The sequence below is a fragment of the Solanum pennellii genome, chromosome 10 (assembly GCF_001406875.1).
Source record: "Solanum pennellii chromosome 10, SPENNV200".
Taxonomy (NCBI): Eukaryota; Viridiplantae; Streptophyta; class Magnoliopsida; order Solanales; family Solanaceae; genus Solanum; species Solanum pennellii.
In genome coordinates, this window is record NC_028646.1 from 57180764 (window position 1) to 57205278 (window position 24515).

General features: G+C 31.0%; 1 protein-coding gene and 1 long non-coding RNA gene across 2 annotated transcripts; both read right to left on the bottom strand.

The window, feature by feature from the left end:
• Nucleotides 1-12221: 12221 nt before the first annotated feature.
• Nucleotides 12222-14251, bottom strand: LOC114074414. Its single transcript, XR_003574812.1, has 2 exons — nucleotides 14152-14251; nucleotides 12222-12861 (listed from the first exon to the last, which is right to left on the bottom strand). It is a non-coding gene; the product is annotated as an uncharacterized LOC114074414 (long non-coding RNA).
• A 9464-nt stretch (nucleotides 14252-23715) lies between these two features.
• Nucleotides 23716-24228, bottom strand: LOC107001395. Its single transcript, XM_015199461.1, has one exon. The coding sequence runs from the start codon at nucleotides 24226-24228 to the stop codon at nucleotides 23716-23718; it is 513 nt and encodes a 170-aa protein (XP_015054947.1).
• Between the last annotated feature and the right edge of the window lie 287 nt (nucleotides 24229-24515).

The window sequence follows — 24515 nt, forward strand, 5'->3', positions numbered from 1 at the left end:
ACATAGAACCACATATAAGACACATAGGTGACTTAGTCGTCGAACGTCTTGGCCGTCTCATGATATTTGACTTCCAATGCACCTAAACTCTTAGACACTGCCTCAATACCATATAATAAACCAATTTAGGACCTTAGACCATTACGACAACAATGTTAGGATCTAGTTTACCTAAATCATTTTCGAGGTCTTACAACCTCCTCAAGTGCCAGATATGAATATTTAAACAACTTTTTATTTAATTTTCTTTAATTTGATCAACATCACTTTCACTATTTGAGGTAATAGTTTTTCTTACGTCCAGTAACATTTCTCTCACTACTTAAATTCAATGGAACATCATTTCTGACATATCGATTAAATGTTCTTGAGCGTCTGAATTTACAATTAACTTATTTGTTATTTCTTTGTTCAATTTCGTAAAATTAATTTACTTCTGGGAACATGATTTACTAAAATTATCTTTTTTTCTCGAAATCAAACAATTGTCTTAACAATTGACTTATTTTCTTTAGGACACTATACTAAATCTTCTTTCATTCTTTAGGATATCCAACTAACACACATATTTCGTTCTTAATTCAATTTTCTTATTCTCCCACTCAGCACATGTGCTGGACAATCCTATATCTGAACATGTCACATATTAGACTTACGTCAAATTCAATTAGTTCTATAGTTGCTCAAGGTACTGATTTGAAAGAAATTGAATTAAGAATGTGATATGTAGTTATTAGAACCTATCCCTAAAAAGACAACATAACTAATAGTAAGTCAATAATTAATCTCATCATCGTTATGAGAGTACTTATTTTCTCTTCTACACCAATCTATTATAGAGTGTCTGGTGTAGACAATTGAACTGCAATTATTCTATAAGATAAGTGACTCATGAGCTCTGCAAAGAGGTTTACGTTACTATAATAAGATTTATATATTCATATCATGAGTAATCGTTTGTGGAAATCTTTAGAATACTCAAAGTCACCTCTTACCCGAATGTTCATTTACCTCGTAAATCAAGATAGAATAATTCTAACTTATGATCACCACCTTTCCTTTTTAAGAGGAAATGTCTCTTAGTTATTTTTCCTTCTAAACAAAACTCACATGTTGGTAGTGACTTCACTTTCAATTAACCGTTATGTTCATCTATTAACCAACCTTGAAGTTCAATTCAAAATAAATAAACACTAGTGTACAATAAGTTTCATTCAATTTAAAAGATACTTTCTCTTATGAGATAGATTAATAAAATTCAATTTATGTGAGATAATATTAATAAAAAAAATCACGCATCAATATACCACTAGAAATGAAATATTGATCAAACTCAATGATAGAAGAGTTAGAAACAAATATATCAAATATCCATCTCTTATCTAGTTAGAAACTGAAAATAATTCCTTCTAACACAAGTTATATGTACAATGCATTCTTTGAATTAATATTTTATCTCTATTAAAAGAAAAGCTTAAGTAGTACTAAGTGGGTGTGTAAAGTCTATTGAGGATATACGACATAATACATTGAAAAGATCAATAATATTTTAAATAATCCCAAATAACAAAATTCAGGGCTCATTTATACATATATATTCATGCATCTCGAATAGTCAATCGTTGGGATTGGAGAACTACTCATGCAATAACATGTACAATGACCGATTATCCACTCCATAAACTTATATAGACCTAACTCAGTTGGAGAATCTACTGTTAGTTTAAGTCAAGTGAAAATCCTCTAGCTACATTGTCCAATCTTATATTACTTAGTTTAGGAGAGTTAATATAGATTATCAAAACTAGACGATTAAATACATAGGGACTTGTATCAATTTCATCCGATGGGAGGAAGGTCTAAGCCAACACATAACTAATACTTCACTACTATTTAATCAAATATGACCAAAAACTCATATAACGATCTAAAAAAAATTAATTTCTTACTAGGTCGTTCTTATGAATCTACCAAATTTCAGATCGATTAGAGTTCCTTTTTTTCGAATTTCAAAACTATGACAAATTTAGTTAAAAACGTTGTTTGACCAAAATAGAATTCAAAATTTCCCGCTCAGTACTTCTTATCATATATTATCATTTTGTGAAATAGATACACGAATCAAGAATAAAAAACGAAATTCTAAAATTCCAAAAGAAAAGCATGTTTTTGTATACAATAAAAATTAAAATTCAAAACACGCTTCATAGATATCAATGCATCTTGAACAATAAATTTTGATGAAAAATTACTACTCATGCAACATACATATATGGTGTCAGATATTCACTTCAATACATTCAGAACAAAAGCCAACTCAGATAGAGAGTATATGTTAATTTAAGTCATGTTAATATCATTATCCCTAGATCCATTGATCCAATCATATATTACTCAAATAAGGAGAGTCAATACAGATAATCAAAACTAGAGATTAAATTTTAATGACTTGTATTAATTTCTTCCGATATGGAGGAAGGTCTAAGTCAACACATGAACTTAATACTTCACTAAAATTTAGTCATCAAGACTATAGAGAACAAACTCTATTACTATTGTATCATAGTCGTGTAATTTTTTGATAAAATTAATTTTATAAGATACAAAAATTATCTTAAAACATCATCTGAACGCAAATTATTAGATCACTTTATAACAATTAGTATTTCAAATTCTATCATTTCTGATGAACCTACCGAATTTCAAATATAGTTCAAAAATAATATTTATCTCCGGAGATATGATCAAATTCAGATTCAAACGATTTGAGGAAAAATGAATAGATGTACATCCTTATCATATATCAATTTATGTGAACTCATCACGTGTAATCATGTATCACATATAACATGAATAGAAAATATATAAAGGATGTCATTCATACTAAATCACATTTTAATTTCAAAGAACAACTTTAAAATTATTTTAACGACCTCAAAAAAATATAACCACATAAAAATGAGTACTTATAATAGGCCGTTATCAATGAACTTGCCAAATTTCAGGTCAATTGGAGCATATAAAGAATCTTTATTTCCAAAGTTGTGACCAAATTCAAATTCAAGTAATGTAAGTATCTTTAGGAATTAAAATAACATGACCTACATTCTTATCACATGTCAATTTTCGTTAAATCTATGTACAATCATATTCCGAATTTAACATAAACACAATTGATATAAAGAATGATCTGACCATATTCAAATCAAATTTTAATCCGACAAGCTACCTAAACAAACCCATTTGAACGATTTCGTTGGAACCATCAAATTTCAAGTCAATCAAAGATCATAAAATTCATGACCACCTAAACTATGACCAAATTTAAAAAATAACCGTTTTAGGCATAGTTAGGGATTACAACAACTCGATTCACATTTTTATTCTCCTTTTAATAATTATCTCATGAGCATAAGACATATTGTATGCATTTTCTTTGACTAAGGCATAGAACACCTTCTTTTATCAAATTGTTCTTTCAATTAATGCACTTGAGAATTCAAAATATTATATTTTCTCCCTTTTAGACCGGTGAAAACCTTTAATATCTCTTCTCATGAATTAATTAAGTGTTACTAGTAACTATTGGTGTATCTCCATTTAAGAAAAAAAAAAATCACCACTAGTATTCACTTGGGAAAATTTATACATGATACATTGAGATTATTCTAATGACTCAAATAAATAGATCACTTTCGTAAATTCTATCAATTAATCATAATTCTCAATTCATATATTAATTTAATCTCACACATATATATTAAACTTTATGAACTTTTCAATGATTCCATTAAACTATTCTAATAGTAAAATTATTTATTAATCACAAAACTCTTAATTTATAATGTGTGATATAATACTCAAATAATTATTTAACAAAAAAAATCCAAAATTTTCTTTGAGAGAAAAAGCATATATGGCATTTGTTTATTTACTTAAGAAACAAAGAAAAACAAATTCAACGGTCAATATCTTTTCCTTTATGTTATCTTTTATACATACTACTTATATAAAAGGCACATTAAGATTGTTGCCTAAAAAATTAAAACAATTCTTCTTTACCTTTTGTTGCTTACTTTATATCAAAAAAATTGACAGATTCATTAAGGATCAACACCATGTTGCCTCCATCGACCTTTTCAATTTACTACGGCACACACGGTGACTAGAAACTTAAATTCCGAAACAAGTAGTGCAATTATTTAAAATCACACATACATATATCACTTTTAAAGTTGTCTATAAGATGTAAGTCTAGCTATTGATGCCATTTGTTAGAAAACATATATTCACAAGTGAAAGCATATCAAGATCTTTACTTCTTACATGAATAATAGATAACTAATACCGTTTATGCTAAAACATATATCATGCTAGAACATATAAACATAATGAAATTTAATTCAAGAATTACCTCTTGAAGCGTGAACGGATACCTTCAAGCGAATCTCCAAGATAGACATACTTTCAAGCGAATCTACAAGATAGTTATGGTCTTCTACAGTGATCCCAAGTCAAATCCGAACTCTCTCAATACTTGGGTGGACAAGTATCGAAAAGAAAACTAATCAGTTTATTTTCTGGGTCAGGAGAATCCCTAGGTATAGAGATTTCTTCCTAATTCAAAAATGACTAGAAAACCTAGTTTTTCTAAAAGACTAGAAAAATCCATATTATTCTTCCTTTTTCCATTGAAATAGAATTCTGAGTTATAGTTAAATATGAGATTATAGGGACCACAAACTTAATTACCGAGGCTTTCTATTATGGAAATAATTTCAAATAATTAATTTGAATTATTCTTACCATAATAAATTACAAATCATTCCACTAGAAATTCGTAATTACACTCCTTTATTTATATTTCATAATTCCACATTAAAAACTTATGTATTCCCATGTTAAGATTTCAGATACTAACAATAAATTAATTACTGATGAATTTAACTTAATGATTAATTTCCTTTAGAGCACTAGTTATTTCATGTGTCAGATTCATAAATCCACTTGTAAGGTTTAACACGATGAAAACTTTTAAGTTTCTCAAAAAAGGAATATCAATCAATCTAACAAGGCATGAATTCCATCAACGTAACTAACTTAATATTTCACAAATCTATATTATTATCATCCAACTTAACAAACATATTGACCCATCTCAAAATCTCACCTTTTAATAAATCAAAACGATAATTAATATATACAGATCATAATAGTTATAGCAGGATTAAGAATATAAGTACATTTAATAGTTTTGAGAATATGTTTTTGTCAGTCATTCTAAAACAACTATCTCTACTGGGTCCCAACCAATACATACAAAATGTACTAGCACAAGAAGTTGACACTATACCGTTCCCATAACCAAGATAAATTAAGTATAATCTTGTGCTACAATAGTACCTGATGGCATGTCCAATTTCCATCCTAGATTGTGAACCAAAAACTTTATACTGATAAGATTTGATGATTTAATCCTCTGTGTATAAGCTAAAACTCTATACACTAAATCATCTAATATATAAGTAAATAGACACCATAAACGAAAATATGATCTATTAAAATTGAGAAAATATTTATTCTCTAATAAATAATATTTCTTAACACATGGTTAATAATATATATCCCAATGGTGTGCGTGTCAATTACTTATATAGTAGATAATTTTTATGTATGGAGTTATTTAACTAATACATGAAAGATTAACATTGTCGATTGTTATAATTTTTTAATTAAATATTCACAATGAAAGATGAGTTGAACAAACATCTTGATGATTGTAACACATGATTAAATATAATTCAATCTTAGGTAGAGGAATGATTAAATTCCAACTTCTTGTGCTAGTGTATTTTAATGTATCGACGAACCAAATAGAGATATTAGTTTATATTTAATCAATCTTAATAAACAAAATCTTCTATCTATTACATGTACTTGTACTCTTAATCTTGATATAATTATATATAATAGAACTATGTAGTTTGATTTATTATTTTAATCTATTAAAAGCTGAAGCTCTATTGAGTCAATATATGCCTAATAAATTGGGTAATAACATCATATTAGTAAAATAATAATTATGTGATAGAACTATGTCTCGGGTTTGCGATAGTTGACACTCTTTTATGATTACTGACAAGTCTGTAGGTGAATTTTATATTCGTCAAGTGAAATAAATTACGTATAATTATCAATGATTAAATTAGTCAATATATTATTTCTATAATTGATAGATATCGATAATTCTAACACGGAGAATGCAAACAAAATGTAATGGTACATTTCAAATTTCTACTATGTCTGATTAATTACTCAATTTTTATAACGAAAAGAATTGATCCGAAAGAAGTAATATTATTTGTCTTTTATAAGGAATAAAATCATTTCATTTCTGATAGTTAACTGCTGATTTAAAAACGAATTCGTATTCTCTATTATAGTGAAAAACGTTTTTTGCTATTTATAGATTTTTAATTGATTTTAACACCATTAATCACCCTAAATGCATGTGAACATTAGACTTCTTCTAGAGAATTGTATGAATATATAAAAGATGATTTCCATCAGGGAAAATAGTTCTTTTCAAAAAGAAAAACCACTTTCCCTAACAAGAGTTTATATTGAAAACTCAGGAAGACAGCAGAAAATCAGAGCTTTGTATGAAAGCTTCAAAATGTTGCTCTAATTTTCTGAATTTCATTCTCAAATTTATAAGGAAAATGGTCTAGAAAAATAATTTAATTTTGGTCAAAATTGTTGTTACGATATCAAATAATTTAATTTTGTATGAAAGCTTTTACCCCCTGAATTGTTTAATATTATATTTTAAATGTATATATGTGCTTACGTGAACACATTAGTATTTATAATTATGTAATATTTTTATATCCACGTGGACACATATATACCTTTATAATACACTATTAAATAGTGCAAGGGGTAAAAGGTCTTTCTAAAGTTTGATATCGTAACAACAATTTCGATTAAAGTTCAAATATATTTTCCAACCTTTTTCCCAATTTATATTATCATGTTAATATGCAAGTATTTTGATGATATGTAATTATGTTTCTACTGCATTGACAGGGGCGAACACACATGGGGCCGTCTAGATGCTCGAGCACACATTAAGTTCGTATCGAACTATATATATTTTTAGCAAAATTGAGGAGCATTTAAAATAAAAGGTGAGCACCCAATAAACAAATGACAACTATTTTTTTTCTACTTTTTCTCTTTTTCCTTTTCACAAATTGTTCTATAGTTGACTTAAGATAATTTTTATTCTTTTTTTTCTTATTATTTTTTCACTATCTTATTTAAATATATATTTTTTCTTAAAATAAATGTTTAATTAATATATTTATATTTTATGATTGATAGCTTAAAAAGTAATCACAATCTTAAAATTTTGAATTGGTCACTGCTTATGTATATTATGTAACGAAATCTCCCAAAAATATAAACAATCATTACCTTCAATGTCTAATAAATTTTTCTTTCTCATCATCAATCTAATTAAGAAAATTGAACGGCAGGTGTGCGGGTAAATTTGGGCTCAGGAGGGGAATACCCGGTTCATCGGAACTAAAATAATTATTTCTAGCACGCCTTTATTTTAGTTCTCCAATTCAAAAGCGAAAAAGTCTTTCTCGCTAGTTTGCCTATTTGGTAATCACAATTGTATGTGAAGGTATATTGTTTCTCTAGCTTTTCTCTTTTGAACCAATTCTAAGATTTCGACTGTTTATTGTATTGAGTTGAAAAAAAAATAACGTCTATTTTGACGAATTTTAGCTCGCAATTACACTCTTTAATTGACATAAATTTATATTAAAAATAATGAGCACTCATAGCTGTAAAATTTTGAATCCGATATGATTTATATAATCTAATACAACCCGTTCAAAGAACAAAAGATTTTTGTCACTAAAATGAATTAGTTTGCTACTAAATATCTCAGATTAATAAGTAATGATTTTAAAATATATTTTTTTGCAAAAAAGGTGACTCCTCCGATTGAGTACTTGAGGTAAAACAAATATGAAGTGAATGAATTAAGAATTTAAGATTTTTAAAAAGTACTATCTTTTTAAAAGTAATTAATTATGGGTATAACAAATAAATTTTTTTATTTTTTAATTTATCAAAATAATTATAAATAATAAAAAAAAAACAAATAATTAAAGAAGAATGAAGTAAGTACTGTTTAAACATCTTATGTGAAGGACAAAGACCATTATTACTTATTAGGTAGACCCTACATACTCGCGCTTAACAGATGAGGGAAAAAAGTACATTAATGAAATTGATTAAGAAGATAAATTAAATAATGATTGATCATGATTAGCACTATATATTTTGATTTTTGTTTTAAATAAGTTTGGTCATGAGGTGGCCTCGTGTGGCAAATTTATATTTTACCCAACCGTGCTATTATTATGAATTATTAGGGACAAATATTACTACTTTATTATATTTGTCTTTCCTCCTTGATGCAAGATTTTATTCCCCAACAACCAAACATCTATTAGTAATATTACTTAATTATTATTTTTATTTTATTTTTTCTAGTAGTTAAATACATATTAGTTTTTTTATTTCAATTTATGCGATATTTAAAATTTGGAAAATCATCCAATATTTTTCTTTATGATTCTTAAATATTTGAAATTATTAATTACTATAATTTCCAGTAATTTCTACATAATTTTTAAATAATATTATATATTACACTTCATGTTCAAACTTACGTGGTGCAGATACAAAAATAATAATTTTCTATATATTTCAAATATTTTAAATTATTAACTTTTGTGATTTCTAGTTTTCTTTATATCATTTTCAAGCAAATGATTTTTAAATATTTGAAATTACTATGATTTGTAGAAATTTTAAAATAATTTCCAAGTAAATAATTTTAATTAATAGTTTTAGTCCCTGTGTTATTACCTTATTGTGGTTTCGATCCTTGTTTTATTAGACTAAACATATTTAATTTTAAATTAAATAAAATGTGTAATTTTAGTCCTTATACTAAAGTTCTTGTTTGTGCATTATGAAAGTTGGAGGTCAAAGGTAAAATTTGAAGCCAAGTTTAAGGTCCAATATATGTACCATGCCTATATAATATTTGCTTCTAAGGTATGTTATATAGGAATTTAGAATAAAATATAATTTTATTAAAAAAAGAATTTGTAAAAACAAAAATTTATATTACATGAAAATTATATAAAGATATTTATTTTGAAAAAAGAAAGAAGGGATTTATATTATGAAATACGATAATAAAAATAAGATAGAAATAATAATACGGAAAAGGGTCTAAAATAACCTCGAAGTATTGGAAATGGTACAAAATCACCCTTCATCCACCTATTGGCTCCAAAATGCCCTTCTCATCTACCTATTGGCTCCAAAATACCCTTGTCATCCACCTTTGGGTTCAAAATTGACCACTTATTTAACTATTTTAAAATTAAACTATATAAATATTTTCTAAATTACTTGGTGCTCAACTATTCTTTATAATTTAATTTATTAATATAATTTATAAACCAACCCACTGTCGACTCATTATTAACTAAACTCCACCCAATTAATAAACCAATTATAATATCAAAATTGTCATAAACACTACTAAAACACGACGAAATTATAGATTCCTGAAAATGACATCCAAAATTATTCGACTCTGAATCAAAGCCACAATTAAATTTAGGTTGAGCCCCTTATTTAGGAGAATACTTTCAATAGGATTGTATTTCAAGTTTGAATCAAAATTTATGATTAAAGTTAAAGAAGTAGTACCTCCCAAATTAATTCATGCACTTTTTTTAAATATAATTTTATAAATATTTATGGTTTGTTTTAAAACCTTAATATATTATTTTTTTAAAAAAAATTACGAAGTAACATCACATAACTAGATGAACGAATAATTAAGATGAACATAGTCAGACTTTTAAGTTTATCGTTAATTTTTATTTAGACACTTGAATGTATGATAATTTACTTCTATTGATATTTTTGACTCAAATTTTCAAAAACTCTCATTGGAAGTAGCTTTTTTGTTGTTGCATTAGTAATGTGACGGGTTTATTATTTTGGTGGGATTTAATTAGTAACGGGTGCGTAGTGGATTGATTTATAAATTATATTAATAAGTTAAATTATAACAAATAGTTGAGCGTCACATATTTAAAAAATATTTAAATAATTTAAATTTAAAACCGTTAAATAAGTGGTCAATTTTAAACCCAAAGGTGGATGCCAAGGATATTTTGGAGCCAATAGGTTGGTGGGAAGAGTATTTTGGAGCCAATAGGTGGACGAAGGGTAATTTTTGTACCATTTTCAATACTTCGAGGATATTTTAGGTCTTTTTCAGATAATAATATAATATTGAGGAGAGAGAAAAAATTCATTTTTAGAGAGTAAATTAGAGAATTGAGTTATAGTTGGTTGTCTGAAAAAATAGAGAATTCTATATTTGGAGAGTGAAATAGAGTCCAAGGTTGGAGATGCCAAGGCTAAATGTACATTTTAACTATTTTCCCTATATTCTTGGGTTTATACAATTATTAGAAGAAGAAAATGAACATATGTTGTCTCCTAACAATATTTGAACATGACTGAAATTCTAGGATTATGGGCTCCATTTTGGTTTAGTTAGTTGTACGTACTTTATTTATGTTATTCGTACACTAGTGTGTATTCATTTTGACATTTCATATTGTGTTTAAATTCCATCATTTCATATTTCTTTAACTTTTCTTGCTTAGTCGGCCTACGATGTCAATTGAGTACTTGTTATTTTTTAGTTAAACTACACCCTGGATTTGTTTCATGATGTAGGTTTGAGAACTAGCTATCAACATTGAAATAAAGCCTCCAGTATCATAGTTTGTATTCATGCACATGAATCAAAAAAATATTGAGCCTCCCTACGGGTACTTTTTCCAAGTTGAGTTGGTGCAGTCCTTACTAACACATATAACCTTGTTCCTCGCATCCCTGATTGCACAGTTGACGTCATTTTCAAGAAGTTCTTTTTTTCTTGGTCTATAAGTTGCGAGCATTGACCCATATGATCAAGTGAAGGACAACAAACATAGTCCATGCTAGGCCATCACAAGTGCGAACGTATAGGTCATGGGATCGTGATGTTTTAGTGAGTTGAATTTATATTAGTTTTTAAAAATCAATTCACCTTATATTTTCCTCCATAGATGACCTTTGTGATCTCAAATTTATGGGATTTTCTTTGAGAATTTTTTGAATTTCCTGGGGGGATTATATTGGGACTTTTTTAGATTCATTTTCCAAGCACTTCATCCATAAGTTCACTCCGACTTTCCCATTTTTCGGTTCTTTAATAGTAGCTTTTCGTGCATAAACTATTTTGAGGCATGGTTTGAGCTCAATTTGTTCCTGTTCTCGGGGAAAAAGTTGCTTGAGAGCCATTGATGGGTTAATTTTGGAATTCCTTGTGTGTGTCTGACAATGCCATTTTGAGTTATTTTTAGTCTCGATTTCATTTATTGCAATTTATGTGTTAGAATGATCGTACTAACACTAGAATCACTATTTTTATGGTGTGGCATTGATAGGAGGTGACTTGGAAGGGAAAAGCTCTAATTTAAAGGTCTAGAACACACGTGTTTGCCTTTGAAATAGGCTATGTCTTACTATCCTTAGATCGTGCTTGTTTATTGTTCTAGCGTGATAATCTTCAAAGTTTTGGGTTGGTATTTCGTATAATTCTTTATTGAATTCCATATTTATTGATTTGGCCTTACTTTGGTGATTCCAAATAATGTTTGGCCGGGTCTCGACTAATTTGATGTTGTACTTGTTCTTATGGTGTATGGATAAGCTAGAATGACCTTAGTATTAGTATTATTGAGTCTTAATTTCAAGACATGAGCCTACATCCTGGATGTAATCGATACTTGTAACTATTGTTGGTTCCTAAGTGAACCCTCATACTGGCTGACTACAATCGGAAGACTAACTCAAACATAAACAGAATGAATTTCAATAAACTCAAATACAAAGCTTTAACTCAAATGATTAAAATCTGAATATAATAAAATATTTAAATAGCCAAAAATAGGCAACTCAAGTTTTTAAAAAATTTAACAAAATAAATGAAACAAACTTCTCAAATTCTATTGTCTATCTATGATTTAGTTTCAAGACATTTGAAAAGATAATCAATCTCACACAGCTGAAAATAAGTCAATTGATCCACGACAAAGGAAAATATTACAAAGACATTTATAGAGAGAGATATGAGGACGAACAAGATGGATAGGTGCTTCAGCAACCGATCAAGAAATGCAAAGATGAGGGAAATAGTTAGTGATGACGATGTAGAACACATAAAATTCCTGTCTCACTTTTCAGTATTAGGATTGCCACTGGAAAGAGGCCAGTTCCTTCAAAAGATGACGTAATTGTACTGTCAGCTCGACGACGCCTTTTTAATTCATCTTTGTTTCCTAGCTGTCGAGCTAAGAAGACCTTCCTTTTTGGATGCCATCAACTTATAACTCTGGCCACCTAATTTTTTTTTGTTGGCGTTTATATATTATCAGAAATCTGATCTAGCTCTTTTATGAAATTGCTACAACATTTAACTTTACAACACTTATAACAGCTGAAAGCTACCTAAATGAATTGTCAACATGTAGTTTCTAGAAGCAAAAACAAAAAAAAAAAACTACCTAATAAAGAGACATACAAATTAAAGAAGTCACGTGATGAGAAACAAAGTGTCTTACAGAGTTACACTTACAAAAGGCGAGGAGACTGAACTCACTCAAGAACAATACTAGAATCACACATTGAAATCTGCGGAAAAGCAAGAAAAAAGTCAACAGATCAGTCTAGACAATTACATAAATTTTTATCCCACCTACATATGTCTAAATCTGCAAAACAGAATGAATATCATATAAGATGCTTATTACGAAAAAAATGACATTCATTTGAAGGATAAACAACGTAAAACAAACAACATAAACAAGAATTTCATTCCTCAAAGGAATGATCTTACAGACTAACCACTACTATACCCCTATTTGAAAGCGTAGACATATAACTATATAAGTTGGTACCGATGTATTCCAGCTACATGGCATAGCTATAACGTATCAACTATTTCATAAACTTAATAACATATAATAAAAAATTCTAAGCACACGTACGTAGTTAGATTAAAGAAATGAATAACTATTAAAACATAAGACACATACCAAAAAATTATCTTCCTATGCTTCACACCAGTTACCATGGTGCCATAGTAAAAAACAAGACTCCGTGGGCTCGAAACAGTTGAGAAGTTCAGTTTCGACTTCAAAAACATAAAATTTTATTACTACATTTATCAATCGACTACTGCACAACAACAAAAATATTTAGGGCCAACTATAGGAGAGAGGTAAGCTTTACAAAACTTGAAACATAAGGACAAGAAGTTAGTTCACCATAGAAATAGGGCATTCACAGTTTTACGAAATCATAGAGGAATCTAATGTACAACAAAAATAAAAAAAGTAAGAAAACATCAAGGGACGTACCCAAAACTCAAATTTTGCTATAAGTAATTTCATATTCTTAACTTCACACTGCAAGTGAAAATAATTTTAAAATGAATGAGGTGAAAAAACTTGAGGCTAAACCCACAACAGTATAAGACTAAAATGAAGAAACCCAAAAAGTTGATTCGGACAGTAAACCCATATATAAACAGAGAAAGTAATTAAAGAAACCTAGAAAGTTAATTCCAAGTTCTAACCGGAAATCCACTTTTAAAGAAGAAAACCAAATTGGTTACTGCATATTAAAAAACAAAAGGAAAATCTGAAACAGAGATAATCGAGTATATTGTATCCTCAAAATCAAAAATAGAATAGGAACAACACAAGAACAACACAAAAATTGAAGACACAATGATTAAAACTATTTTGAAAAATACAAGAAAAGATGAACATCAGTAACAAATCCAAATGAAAAAAAAGAAGAAAAATTTAACAAACCCATATCAAATTTGGTCAACTAAAGATAAAAATTGGGGAATATTTTCGAATGCAATTTCAATTTGAGTGAAACAAAAAGATAAAGAAAAAATCAAAGAATTACCTAGAATGAATGCCTGAGAAAGGAGAGACATTTTGTGAGCAAAGATGTGAAGTAAAATCTCAAATATGAAGCAAGACACAATTGTACATTGAAGACACAAGAAGATGACATGTAGCTATATTTGATTACTCAAAAGACATAAACACCCTTATATGTGATGAAACAGGCATGTTGAACAATTCTTTTCTAATATAAGTAATAAGTAATAATAGTAATAAATACTATTTAATTAATTATTTTATTTTATTTTCATTCAACCTTCTTTCGTCCCTTCCCCTTTGTATTAGCGTTTTTTAATTTAGCTCCAAAGTACAATCATTTTATGAATTTAAACAAAGAGCATTGATAGAGAAAGAAAGAATACATAAATATGACCATTAATTTGTCTTAAGAGGATAACTTTGCCCTCCAATTTTAAGTGTGTACCAGTAGATACTTAAACTTGTATAAAATTGAACAAGTAAAAACATGTGTCCTACATAACATAATACACGTGGGATGCCACGCAGGACACAAAATTGCAATCTCGGGTGCCATGTAGGATGAATGTGTCTATTTGCTTAACTTTCTACAAGTTTAAATGCCTACTATTGTGCACTCCGAAAGTTAAATGTTATAGTTGTCAACTGACGTCAAGTTAAAGATCAATGTGATGTTTTTCTTAAAAATTTATCACTAAAATAAGTCTAAGTTCATTTGTGCAATTCATTTTACTACAATACTGTCTAGATCCATTTTCATAGTATTTAATTTGTTTTAATATCATTCAAATGGGTCTTACTGCATGTTATAAAGCGCTTTTTAAAATAACCATAAGGATATTTTTTTTATTTTATTGTCATGGATCACAAAGATGCTAAGCAAACAAAAAATTGTTATTGATTATTTTTAGAGATGAGAGAGGCGAAATGGTCTAATAGACTCTCATACGAGTTTGTATTATATACCCTTCTAATTCATATTTTATCAATTGAACCCTTAAACTCAATAAAATATGATATATCATATCCTCTAACCATTGACCATGCTGATGTGGCATTAAGATAGTTGAGCTGGTGAGAGAGTGTGTCTACTCGCGTATTAAAAGCGAGTGAATGTTAAATTTAAGTTTTAGAATTATTTGAATTATAGAAGAATAAACTAAAAACTAAAAAATTAAATTAAAGGGAATAAAAACACTTCTCCTTCAACCTCTCGATCCTTTTTCAACGATTTACATCCAGGCTCAATCACCATGCCATCTCAATCCTTTTTCTTCTTAATGCAGATCTCTTGGCATTGCCACCTCCCTCAGTTTACTCATTCACCAGCGAAAGGAGAGAGCGATGGTGTTTGTCGAAATCCGCTAATTTGGAGTGGACTGAGAGAGAGGTGGAGCTGGTTCATTTTTCTTCAAAAAATGGGAGGCGGCGAGGGTTTGCCGGTCGGATTTGTGGTGCAACAACTTAGGGTTGATGGATTTCTGGATGTTGGAGAAGGAGGAAAGAAAAATGGCGAGGGTCTATCAGAGATGGTGACGAATGAGGGAGAGAGAATATTTGATTTCTTCGAAAGGAAGAGTGGCGGCGGTGGAGACAAATTTCTCCGGTGAAATTTGACTACTTCACTATGGGAATGGAGGAGAAGATGTACAGTAATCTAGACTTCCAAATTTTAGTTTGTGTTTTATTAAAAAATTACTACTATTTGTTAAAAACGGAAAAAATTGACTAAGTTTCGAAAAATCAATTAATCTTATTATTTAAGAAAAATCAACTTTCCAAATTACGGAGTCGCCACTTGATTTTTAATAAAATCAAAAAAAAAAAATTTCAAAAGATTTAAAAACAGATTAAAAATCGATTGAAATGAGTTCGAAGTTCAAATGTACATCCCGAGAAGGTATTAGGCCCTCGGGATGCCCGCTAACTCGCGGTTGACCGGCGATTTGACTAAATGACTCTTTTTTTTTCTTTTTTTTTAAGTAAAGAGAAAATTTATTTTAATATTTTTTATTTCATTTTTTTTTATTATTATTTTTTTATTATTATTTCTAAAGGAGATATTTAAAGGGATTTAATTTAAGGAAAAACTAATTTGTGATAAAAGTAAATAAAATAAAATAGTAAAATTTAAAATAATGAAACATGGCTATCCTTTAGGAGATTATTTAAATTATACCACAACACTAATTAATTCAAACAAATATTAAATAAAGAGAGAAAGTATTGGAACTTGGGCTTAATTGCCCAAATTCATCCAATTGGGCTTTGGCCCACCTGTCATAATCTATTTACTTAGATTTGGGCCCTTTTTTAAAAACCTGCAAAACAAATGGCCCTTGGGCCTGTTAATAAAAAGGGGACTGAAGGGCCCTGGCCCAATTCTGAAAAAGAATCATAAAGGGTATACACAAATGTATACATGCTGTATACAGCATATATTTGACCCATTTGGACCTCTTAAGCCCTGCACCTGTTTGAATATATATTTTCCGTTACTTTTCCCTGTATTGCCCTGCGTATTCGTACCTGTATCCCTTTTAAAACTTACTTAACAAGTGTATATCGTCACCCAATAATGTATACTAATGTATACGGGCTGCACCCTACGTCCGCATTAATTGCCTAATCCCGAATTTTAGTTAAAATTGGCGTCTCTGTACGTTAACCTGCAATTGGTACTTTTTACACATAGTTATAGTATCACGCATGTGTATATCAATGTATACAGGTTGTATATCAGCTTGTTTTTCAACTTTCGAAAGTTGAAAACTCCTTTTCAGCAGTGTATTTTCACTGCCATCATCCCAGATTTTGAGTTTGGAGTTCCTGTGCATTTTCGACCTGTATATCATGGTATAAAACATGTATATGGCTGGTAAACTGCTTCTCAACATCTGCAACTGTAATTTCCAGCGACACTGCTGTGGCTCCTCTGCTCCATGAACCAGCAGTTCAACTGACTTGAAGACAGGAGAGACTCAAGGAAATGCAAGAGATGAGTCCATCATGGACTCGAAAGGGGTTCACATGCACAAGAAAGAAAAAATAAAATGATAAGCAATAGCATCCAATAATAATATCTCCTAACCTCCGATAAAAGGATTGACCGAACAACAAGTAATAACTATAAAGGAAACAACACGTCAACAAAGCGAAAGGGCTGGCAGTGATCATGAGTATGGCAAATGCTAAAGGGAGAGAAAATTAAGGGAGAAATCATAGTGATCAAACACTTATACTACAAAACCTCATTTTTAACAAATGGATATGCAAATTTAAAGCCATAATCAAAGAACGAGTTCAAATGCCACAAACAAGAGATAATCAATAAATCAGCGAAACCAAACTTGGCAACTGCAACATTGGATCACATTTAAGATCAAATTAATTAACTTCTTAGCACCGGCTACACAACACTCGAATAAGCCAAAGTGTATCTCTATGTGATAATAATTTCAAAAGGAAATGAACCAACTTGAACTCAACAGCCTTCCCCCCACCAATTTTAACTACAAGTCAATCCATTGAAATGAAGAAACTAATAATGTCACATAGACAGTCACTTAAAGCAAGATTTAAAGGGATAATGATACTCATTTATCACGCTTGTAAGAGAAATCATCAACAGTAAAGGAAAGAGGGAAAGCAGTGATATCAATACTACCATATCTGACAAACATGAGGATGATTTGAATATGATTTGCAAGAAGAAAGGAAAGAAACATCATATGGATCGGAGATGTATTTTGATAGACTAAATTTCCCTTATGCATAACTGAGCTACTGGAAACCATTTCGGCTGACATCAAACACAAAGAAAACAACAAAATGCGATCCAAAACACGACATGTCTAACAGTAGAGTTTGATCGCTACTACTATTAGCAACAGCAGGTTGCTTGAACATGAATCTCAAGGCTGCAATTTCCGACAATAGAGAGCATACACTTTATACCCAAACAAACAAATCACACACAAACTTGTGCTATAACGTCTATTAGTTATCCAACATCAGTGAGAAAAATAACAGGTAAAACAAACAGAGGCATTGAAAAAAAGGGATAAAATCAACATAAAATTCATAAGGGGGCATTTGAAAACTTCATCCTATTCCTAAACGCAACATTCAGCTGACAAATGAATTAAGATCAAAAGGAAATTTACCTTTCTCGGTGCAGCGAACTAGAACAACACGAGTGGGGGGAGGCGACGACTTTGCTACAAAGCTTCGGAAACAAAGAGACGAACCGGACGCTGGGAAGACAAATCTTAGACTTCAAACCTAGCTAGAGTTCAAATGTATGCACTCCTCTCGGTATCCTCTTTGTGTGTTACGAGTATTCCTCAATAGGAATCTTCTCAACCAAGACAAAATATTTCTCGAAAATTAAGAGAATAAATCGAAAATCCCCATCCCCAAAATTCCTCTCTCAAAATTTCTGGAGAAAAGGGTATTTATAAGGGGGAATTACTAGGGTTCGATCAGAATGGGGGAAAAAGCAGAATGAATTTCAATTTGAAATTCAAAATCCCTGGAGGATAAGGCTGCCAGCTAATGAATACCAATCCCCAACGGATAGAGAAGGAGAACCACTCGATCTTGGAGCAAGGACGATGAAACTACGAGATTTTGACACCTAGATGTACTATTCGCACGAGAGAAAGGGGAGAGGGGAAGGTCGCGCTGTACGAGGGTATGGGAGGGTCTGCTTTTCTGGGAATTTTTCTTTTCTTTTCGCGGCTTCTGCAGGCGGAACGTGAAGAGGAAGAAGGTACAGAAGTCGGGTTTGGGTTGGGTTTGAAGGAGAAGCAAATTTTGGGCTGGGAATTAAATTTGGTGTTGGGTCGGGTAGAAGGAAAAGGCTGGGTTTCTAATGGGCTGAAGGAAAGAAAATAAAGGGAGTGGGCTGGAAGGGAATAAAGGGGAATGGGCTGGAAGGGAATAAAAGGGAATGTGTAAATGGCCCAAAACTAAGATCTTTTGGTGGATTTAAAGAATGGGTTAAATTTGATAAATAGCCAAATTGAGTTAAGATAATAATTCGGCTAAACCTTAAATAAAACGAATTTGTATTAATTAATCAACGAGTTTCTTTAATTTAGTAATATAGTTATTTAAATTGTAAAATAGTGATTCAAAATATAACCATAATTTAAACTATATTAGCTAAATAGAATACTTACTAAAACTAAAATATTTTTGAGATGGTTTTTGAATAATCATAAAATATACTAATTATATACATAATTATGTAAAACATATATATTATTCAAAAGTTATAAGAAATAACAAAACTATTCAAAATAACACAAACTTTATTTTTTTTTTCTTAAAAATTTATAAAACTAATTATTTTTAAATTGCTTGGAAAATTTAAGAAGCTCATGAATTAATTTCTATCGGAGAGGGTCAGAATTGGGTGTCAACAGTTTGAATTATTTATTTTATTATATTAGTACCTTTTATTTAATAATTTTCGTTAAATTTTTAAAAGTAATTAATAAAGATTATTATGACATGTTATTAATATATCTGACTAAGATGTGACATGTCATATATTTAAGGGAGAGTGGACTACACACATGATAGAAAAGGTTTAACAATCTTCTTTTGATTGAAAATCTAAATGTTCAGTTGACAAATGATTAAGTAGAAGGGTCCATAATACAAGCACATACAAGTATAAGGGTTTACTAGATCATTTCGCCGATAAGAGATGACCAATACAAAGACGTGAAGGGGCAAGTCAACAGAGTTGTACAAATTGGTTGAAGATTTTAAGTCAGAGAAAATCGTTTTGTTGGGTAGTTCGTGATTGATATACTAATGAAAAAACTGTCGCAATCATACAATGATTTCAAATATAATTGGAAGTATGAAAATTTATTATTGTGAAAGACAATACGTTTCACAACAAAATAAAAGTATGAAAAGCAAGTTGATTTTCAACCGAAAAAGAAAATAAAAAATAAAAATAATGGTTGAATAATTAAGCATCAATAATTGAAATATCATCCACAACTTACCATTGTGTAAACTCGATCGATGACCCATGCAAAAGTAAAGAGTTTAATTTGTAGGTATGGATGATATAACTAATATTTATATAATAAAGTTTATTTAAACGTGTAAACTCGATCGATGACCCATGCAAAAGTAAAGAGTTTAATTTGTAGGTACGGATGATATAACTAATATTTATATAATAAAGTTTATTTAAAAAGTAACCATAGATAATGTTATTTAATAAACATTGTTTAATAATCTATAACAAATAGTGCATACGAAATGATTGGGACATAGCCCGTACATCAAATTCAAAAGTGAAAGTGAAGACAAAAGGGAAACCAAAGCTCAGTCCTTAGGAACATGAGAACTCACCAATCTTCAAGCTTCTATATGAGATTCCTAGCCATGAAAGTGTGAATCTGTAAGATCGATCGTTATATTTGGGGAAATGTACGCAAGTGTATGCGTAAATACAAATGTATACTAAGTAAGACAGCCATGCATTAAGCGTAAAGATCATGACAAATGGACATTTTGTAATAAGCAATGACCAAAATAAATTATGATATAAAAGAGTTAAAAAAACAAAAGTCATAAAATATGGTCAAAGTAGACATCTTCTTAAAACACATGTGAGACACTTATGATGTAACCTTGATTCATTAATGTGGGAGGATTACCTATAACCAATATGTAAGACCATGAGAGCTATCAACATGAAATTTGGTGTCTCTCACACCAAAAAGAAATGTCCTACTTGCCAAGGCAAGAGCATGAACTTCTAACTAGCTTACGTGGATCCACTAGCTAATATCTATCTAAACAATCCTATCCTGGCACATAGTTTATGGTACATGGGTAATCTCCAATTGTTCACGCGATGCTAAGCATAAATCCCAAATAATATTCATTTGTCTTATTCATCTTTTCTTTAAAGAAATTGGGTAATCGGCTCTTGTTCTTATATCATATGACATGGGTAATCGCCTCTTGTCTTTCATTAGAGATCATGGATAATCGCCGCTTGCCTCAGTCTTAGAATAGATCCTTAACTTTGATTCATTTTAGGTGGGAAGAACTTTCAACCTTAGAGTTATTTATGTGAGAAAGCCTTTCTCGTTCGTGGATGAGGTAGTCATGTGAGAAATCCTTTTCACAACAATTAACAATAACAACAACCACATATATGCTCTATTCTCAAATTAATTTGTATCATATTTCATCATTTTCATACGAACATACATAATTACATAAATTAACTTTCATAGTTCAAAGCACACTTTAAATCAGCAATATCTAAAAAACATGTGTTAACTATGAGTTCATGGGGATTCTATATTTAAAGGAACCCATGACATGGAAGAAAAACTCTAAATCAATTGGGAATTTTTAACTTTGTATATTGGAGAATTTAGGAAATCCATGGAGGAAAGGGCTCCATAGATGAAAAATATCATACTTCAATGCTAAAAGTTTGTCTCCAATGGAGGAATTGAAGACTTGACTTGAAACACTAGGTTGAATCCTTCTTCTTCAAAAGCTTTCTAGAGAGAAAATTATTTTGTAGAGGAAGATTTGTTCTTATTTTAGGAATTTGGGAGAATGTCTTCAATTGGAGAAACTAGAGGTTAAAAATACTTATATAAGACTTATAGGTAAGGGTAAAACGACATAGTATTAGGATAGAATAATCAGGACAAGACCCAAAATACCATGACTTAAAACTGACGCGACTCCCTTCACGGTTTGGCCTTCACGACCCGTCAAGGAATCCCCGAGCCGTCCCGGAAGTAGTGGTCCTTGACCAGTGGCTAGGGGAGGACCCCTATGGTCTTGACCCTATTCACTACTACCTTAATGGTTCCTGATTCTCATCACGGGCCGTGTAAGGGTTTGTGGGAGGGGAACCTTCTTAGATAGGTTCCGAAAGCTCTTAACGAGCACCAAAAATGAGTCATGGTCCCGTTCAACGAGGCATGGAATCTTCTCGTGATGTATAAATTTCAGCGAGGTATGAAATCTTCTCGCGATGTATAAATTTTGACGAGGCATGGAATCATCTCCTGATGCATAATATCTTGCGGGGTATGAATATCTTCTCGCGATGCTTGGATATTAATTCGCGATGCATGATCTTCCGCGATGCATGAATATTGACTCGCGATGCATGATTTTCCGCGATGCATGGATATTGACTCACAATGCATGATTTTCCGCGATGCCTGGATATTAACTCGCGATGTATGATTTTTCGCGATGTATGGATTTTGACTCTCAATGCATAATCTTCTGCGATGCATGGATATTCATATCGTCTCCGATGATGATAACGGTGAAACGACCTCCAGATAATATAATCGACAATAAAATGATTGTCCCCTCTGGGTAATGCATCGTCTTGATCGATAATAAAATAAATGACCTCCTCCGTGTAACGACATTATCTTATTTGATAATGTGATGCAGATAGCGTCCTTTACGGAAATCATAAATCTCTCTTGAGATTTTCGCTTGATTCACCTTTGAATCTAACTAGAGGTTCTTTATCAATTTCATGTTGTAGGAAATTGATTGAAATAAACAATTCATATTTCTAAGTCTTCGACATAAGTGATATAAAGTGATTCCTGCTTCTAGAAAAACTATTGATTCTGGGATGGTTTTCTCCTCCTTTAACTTCTCCATATTCATCCACCGGAAGAGTTTGCTGATATTAGAGCAAAGCTATTAACCTGCGTCCACAGAAAATTTGTTAGTTTTAAAGACGAACTAATCTGTGTCAATTTCTTCAGTTGTCCGCTTCTTGTCCCGCTATTTCCGGTTGATTTCCCGATCTCCCGACTCTTGATAGATGAGACAAAATATTTTATGCCAAAACAAATGAAACATAAAAAGGAAAATCTAAGAGAAATAAATTTTTCGAGAAATAGTATCTAAAAAAGGTCTCCGCCAAGTCAGGTCATATCAGGCTTAACAAACTTCTTTGAGTCTGATGCTTGAAGGCCTAATTTATTATTTGCTAGGGAGTTTTCAGAGTCGCTCAGGACTTGTAGATAAACCCATGCTGAAATTTTGTGGCCATCCTCAAAATTTCGCCAATTACAAATCTCGAATGTCTTCTGCCTTGACTTACTGAGGAAGAATCTCTTTTTCGAGAATTTTTGAGTCCCTCTCAAAAATTCTGTCCCAGTTTCTATTGTAAAGAGAAATAGAAATCTTATGGGAGACATAACCGAACCCTGGTGGTTCCTACGTATCCCGTTGAGGCAGGAATCAGGTCAAACGTAGTTCCCCTTAAAGGTTAACAAAAATAAAATTTACAAAGAAAACCAACCGAGGCCGATACAGGCCGCCAACGTATCTCATTCTTGAGAATTCAAGTCGAACGTAGTTCAGATACAAGGAAATAATTAAAGGGGATAAAATGGGGGTGACCTAGGCCGCCTACGTATCTCATTTTTTTAGAATTCAAGTCAGACGTAGTTTATTACAAAAGGATAAAAATTTAAGCAAAACAAATACAAGCAAACAAAACGATTACAAGTAAATGACAGGAATGCAAACTGAGGCTTCACACGTAGTATCTCTTGATTGCATCTGAGTTGATAGGTTTGGTCCATACAGTGCCATCCATCTCCGACAAGACCAAAACACCTCCAGATAATACTTTGCGAACCATGTAAGGACCTTGCCATTTTGGTGCGAACTTTCCTTTGTACTCGTCTTGATGAGGAAAAATACGCTTAAGAACCAACTGACCAACCTCAAAATTTCTGGCTCTTACTCTCTTGTAAAAGGCAAGACCCATTCTCTGCCTATACAATTGACCATAATAGACGGCAACCATTCTCTTCTCATCAATCAAATTAAGTTGGTCAATCCGCTTGCTAACCCATTCAGCGTTACTCAACTCAGCTTCTTGGATGATTCTCAAAGACGGTATCTCAACTTCAGCAGTTATAACTACTTTTGTTCCATATACCAGCAAATATTGAGTAGCTCCAGTCGATGTTCTGACAGTTGTCCGATAACCCAATAAAGCATATGGTAATATCTCATGCCAACCTCGATGCTTGTCAATCATTTTCCTCAAAATCTTTTAGATATTCTTGTTGGCGGCCTCTACAGCTCCGTTCATTTAGGGACGATAAGCAGTTGAATTTCGATGAGTAATCTTAAATTGCTCACATATCTCTCTCATCAAGTGACTGTTGAGATTTGCCCCATTATCAGTAATGATAGATTCTGGCACCCCAAATATACATATCAGATTGTTGCGAACAAAATCAGCCACCACTTTCTTGGTTACTGACTTGTATGAAGCTGCTTCCACCCACTTGGTGAAGTAATCAATGACAACCAAAATGAATC